The sequence below is a fragment of the Ailuropoda melanoleuca genome, chromosome 2 (genome assembly GCF_002007445.2).
Source record: "Ailuropoda melanoleuca isolate Jingjing chromosome 2, ASM200744v2, whole genome shotgun sequence".
Taxonomy (NCBI): domain Eukaryota; kingdom Metazoa; phylum Chordata; class Mammalia; order Carnivora; family Ursidae; genus Ailuropoda; species Ailuropoda melanoleuca.
In genome coordinates this window covers 11,023,581-11,027,888 of record NC_048219.1, presented here as the reverse complement: position 1 = coordinate 11,027,888, position 4,308 = coordinate 11,023,581, and the positions used below count along the sequence as shown (strand labels likewise).

Genomic DNA, 4,308 nt, shown 5'->3' with positions numbered 1-4,308 from the left:
GTGTCTGGATGGGGCCTATGAGCTGGACCAACTCAGCAGGGAGGGACACAGGTGTGGAGCACCTGCTGGGCCCCTCACCCAGCCTAGGCTGCTTGTATCCTGGACTTTTGACGCTGTAAGGGGGGGGGGGCGTGTGAATTGGATGGATCACAGACTCTTTGACTTTTCCTTTGGCGATAAAAGCAGAAGAGACTGGGGGCACCTGGGTGGCTCAGTGGGTTGAGCACCAGACTTCACTTCGGCTCAGGTCATGATCTCAGGGTTGTGAGATCAAGCCCTGTGTCAGGCCCCGCCCTGGGTGTGGAGCCTGCTTAAGATTCTCACTTAAAAAAACAACAGAAGAGGGGCGCCTGGGTGGCACAGCGGTTAAGCGTCTGCCTTCGGCTCAGGGCGTGATCCCAGCGTTCTGGGATCGAGCCCCACATCAGGCTCTTCTGCTATGAGCCTGCTTCTTCCTCTCCCACTCCCCCTGCTTGTGTTCCCTCTCTCGCTGGCTGTCTCTATCTCTGTCGAATAAATAAATAAAATCTTTAAAAAAAAAAAAACAACAGAAGAGGCCAACTTTGGGGTCCAGTGCTTACAGCAGGCAGAACATTTTCCCTCCTAATAGTGGGTCCACACCCAGACCCTGTCCCTCTCCCGTTAAGAAGCAGCAAACCATAGCCAAGTTTTAATCATTTAATTAATACCTTTGAATGAAACACTCACAGAGCTTTTTCATGTGTCTCACTCAGGCTTCAGGGCAGAGGGAATGGATTGTTGGTATAGACATATCAAAGACTCAAAAATTTAAAGAAATATATATATACTTCTCTAACATTTTTATGGAAATTAAAAATCAGAGGCTTTTGGTCTCCATCTGCATTAGGTCAAGCTCATTTACCCTAGAGGACAAAGAAGGGTTGCCTCTTCCAGATCCTCCCTTCTCCTTTGTACTCTGTCCCACCCAGTGGGGAAACAAGCTCAGAAGATTCTAGCTGAGGATAAGGAGCTCAAGTAACATTGACAAGGGAGGGGAAGGGGGGGAGGGCAAGAAACAGAAGCTGGGCTCCCTCCCACCTCCAGCAAGTCCAGGGCTGCCGCCAGGGCCTGATCTCCCGGAGGCTTTGGCCTGGTCTTGGTTCCCAGGGGGCTGGGTCAGGAGCTCTGAGCAGAGCAGCGCATACTGGCTCTCCTCTTCCCCCAGCTCGCTGGGCAAGTGCAACAGGTACCCAGCAGCTGCTCCCCCTCGCCCACAGGGCAAGGAAACGACCTTGGTTTACAGCTACAGGGAGAAGACAGTAGTGAGGGAGGGCCAGGGGATGCTGGGCTCTCGTACCGCATCCCCTATGTGCCCAGCTCTTGTTCTGGGAGGGCTTCAGTCTCTCCAGAGAAGCAGCTAAAAGTGAGGCTCCCTGCCAGGCTCAAGCCCAGGTCACTGTTGAGGAAAGAGGACCAGGATAGAAGGGGCGGCCCGGGTGGAAGCCACACTACTGCGGAGGGAGGCGCCGGGGCCAGTGGGGAAGCCGGCTTACCTAGAGGGCACAGGCCAAAAATATGTCGTTAGAATTCCTAGAGAAGAGATCAGTAGCAGAGGCTGGCGGCTAGGGGGCAATCACTCAGCCTCCACCCTAGGAGCACGGAACCCCCTTCATTAACTAGGGAAGAGTCTGGAATAGAATGCACTTTTGGCTCCCCATCCTTGTCACTCAGCGTCAGCCCCCCCCCCCCCGTGAGACCACCTGTGCTGAAAGGCAGCTGCAGAAAGAACATGCACCAAGGAAAGAGAAAGATCACAGAACGGATGTGTAGGGCCAGGTCTGGGCCCACTGCCCAAACAAGCGCTCCCCTGGCCAGACCCCTCCACCCCCCTCCTCAGGACTTCCTGCCCCGCTGAAAGGGACACAGCTTTGCCACAGCCCACAGGCTCCTGCCTCTGAGGTGTTGCGCCTGCCCAAGTGAAACAAGGCATCACCAAGAGCCCAGTGAGACGTCTCCCTATTCTGTTCTCCCATTCTCTGAAGACAGAAGGCCTGTGGACCGCCCCTCTGGTTCTTCTCCCCCACCCTCACCCCCACTTGGGCCCAGGCAGTCTCCCACTTCTTGTCCCCTGCATGGAGCACCTGGCAGAACTGCAAGGCAAGGAGGGTGGTTGGTGGTAAGTTGAGGCACAAGAGGGCTAACCCCTGCTGCACCTTTTGTGCTTTGGAATTCCACAGCCCCGCTCCTGCCTCCAGCCTGGAGAAGCCTGTGGGAATACAATGACTCGCGCACCTCCAAGAACTAAGAAATGGGCAAACTGGATCGGAGGGAGGGGACAGACTGGTCCCAGCTATGGCTGGCTACCGGGGACTGATGCTGCTGCCATGTAAACAGGCCCTTGGAATGCGGCTTCGTGGGCCCTGGAGGATGGACACGCAGCCACTTTTCAAAAGTGCTTTGATTCTGGACTACGGTATGTGCATGATTTGGACATGGGGGGGAAGGAAAGAAACTCAAGTGAGGTGCTCTGCTCCCAACTGTGTGGCCTTGTGGCCAGCAGGGGGCGCAGCCACCCGCTCCCACCAACTACCTCCTTCAAGATGAGGCTAAGGCCAAGACAAGCAGCAGCTGCCAGAGGGGAATCAATCCATGGCAGGGGGGTGCGGGGAGGGGGCATGAGCCGGATGACTTGGAGGACAGGATCAACACCAGGCTTGCATAAATATCGAAGGCTGTGAAGGTTAAGGCCGCAGGCATCCTCTCTACTAGGTTAAGTGTCTGCCGTATCCTCTCGTCCTTGGAGCTGCTCAGGTCCCTGAGATTGTATTCCTGGGATGGGTCAGCAGTGCCAGCGAGGTGCTGTTGGTCAGACCAGCTCTTTCTGTGGGTCTGCAGGGGGGGAAAAGGATGGGACACTCAGCAAGGGGCTTCCCAGCTGGTTCCGGATGGCCCCCAGGCGCATCCTCTCCCCCACAATTGACCAGCACCAGCCAGATGCTTTACAAACAGCCCTGGCTCGCTAATGCAGGCACTGTGGCCTGCCCTTTAAGGTGAGGACTGAAGGCCGGGATGAGTACAGAAATTGGCAAAGCTGAGTTCGAACTCAGTAAGTCTAACTTCAAAGCCCCACACACCAGGCTCCTTCACTAGCTTATCAAGGGTGATAGCTCGCCCTTCCCAAGCAGCCCGAGACCAGAAAAATCTGAAAGATCTGGTCACACATCCCTAATAGTGGGACTTCAGGCACCTCTCTCCCATCATCAGTGATGGGAACCCGCCCCCCCACACACACACACACACTGTCCACTGTACCTGAGCCAGGCGGGCCCAGCTTCTGCTCCTCCGGGCCCACCAGCTGCACGACACTTCCGTTCTCCGCCAGCTCCCCCTTAGTCCTGTCCTCAGCATGAAGGAGCCCGTTGGTGGGAGGAGCAGGAAGGGACTCGGCCGGAGGAAAGGTGGGGGAGGGGGAGGGTGGGACCCCCACAGAGGGCTTGCGGGCCACCGGTGGGGGAGCTTTAGGCGGCTTCTTTGGGGCCTGGGATGGCCGCTGCTCCGAGATGTTCCGAAGTTCAGCCACCAGATTCCGCTGGAGGTCAGCCTGGGCCTCAGGGGACACCGGCCGCTCCAGCTGCAGCTTCTTGGCGCCCTTGGAGAAGATGAAGCTGGCCATAGAGGCAGGGGACTGGGGAGACCGTGGCTCGGCCTCCGGTGGTCCATTGGGCTGGGCGCTCCCAGGGTCCTTGCCGGCAGCCAGACTGGAGGCCTTGAGTCGAACGGCGGCATGGAGCCCTGAGGAGGGGGCAGGCGCCGGGCTGGCCCGCCCTGACAGCGCCCTTCGCAGTGGCTTCTGGGGGGCCGCTGGCCCGGACGCCGGGCTCGCAGCTACCGCAGGGGTGCCCACGGAGCGCAGCCGCACCATCTGCAGGAGCGAGGGGGTGACCAGGGGCGCACCAGCATCCTCCCTGGGAGCCGTACTGCCTTTGCTGCAGCCCACTGGCTCCTTCCGAGGGACCTTGGCCAGAAGCCCTGGGCCAGAACCAGCAGGAGGCGGGACTGGTGGGGCTGGAGGCAGCTCTGGGGAACCGACCGGCTGGCTCTGGGAAGAGACCGCAACCAAGAAGGACGAAGCAGCCAGGGAACTGACAGGCTCTGGGGGGCCGGCAGGGCCTGCAGGCTCAGGGCCAGCCAAGGAGAAAAAGGCCTCCTCGGGTGGGGGGAAGTCAGCCATGGACAGGTCCTGTTCCTCAGGTGCAGGAGGCGGGGGCGGGGGCCAGTTGGGGTCTTGGAGGGGCTCCTCAGCAGTCTCTGGGGCAGACGGGGCCTCAACCGCCTCTGGCTTCTTAG

At 58.8% G+C, this 4,308-nt stretch overlaps 1 protein-coding gene across 1 annotated transcript in view; it reads right to left on the bottom strand.

Moving 5' to 3' along the window:
- Positions 1–2,433: 2,433 nt before the first annotated feature.
- The window catches only part of KIAA1522 (KIAA1522 ortholog), a 7,382-nt gene continuing 5,507 nt past the window's right edge, over positions 2,434–4,308 (bottom strand). The window contains exons 7-8 of the mRNA XM_034648603.1: positions 3,274–4,308; positions 2,434–2,850 (exon numbers count right to left, since the gene is read on the bottom strand). The exon at positions 3,274–4,308 is cut by the window's right edge and continues 35 nt beyond it. Coding sequence (XP_034504494.1) covers positions 2,828–2,850; positions 3,274–4,308 — 1,058 coding nt within the window. The 3' untranslated portion in view covers positions 2,434–2,827. The remainder of the gene's footprint in view (positions 2,851–3,273) is intronic.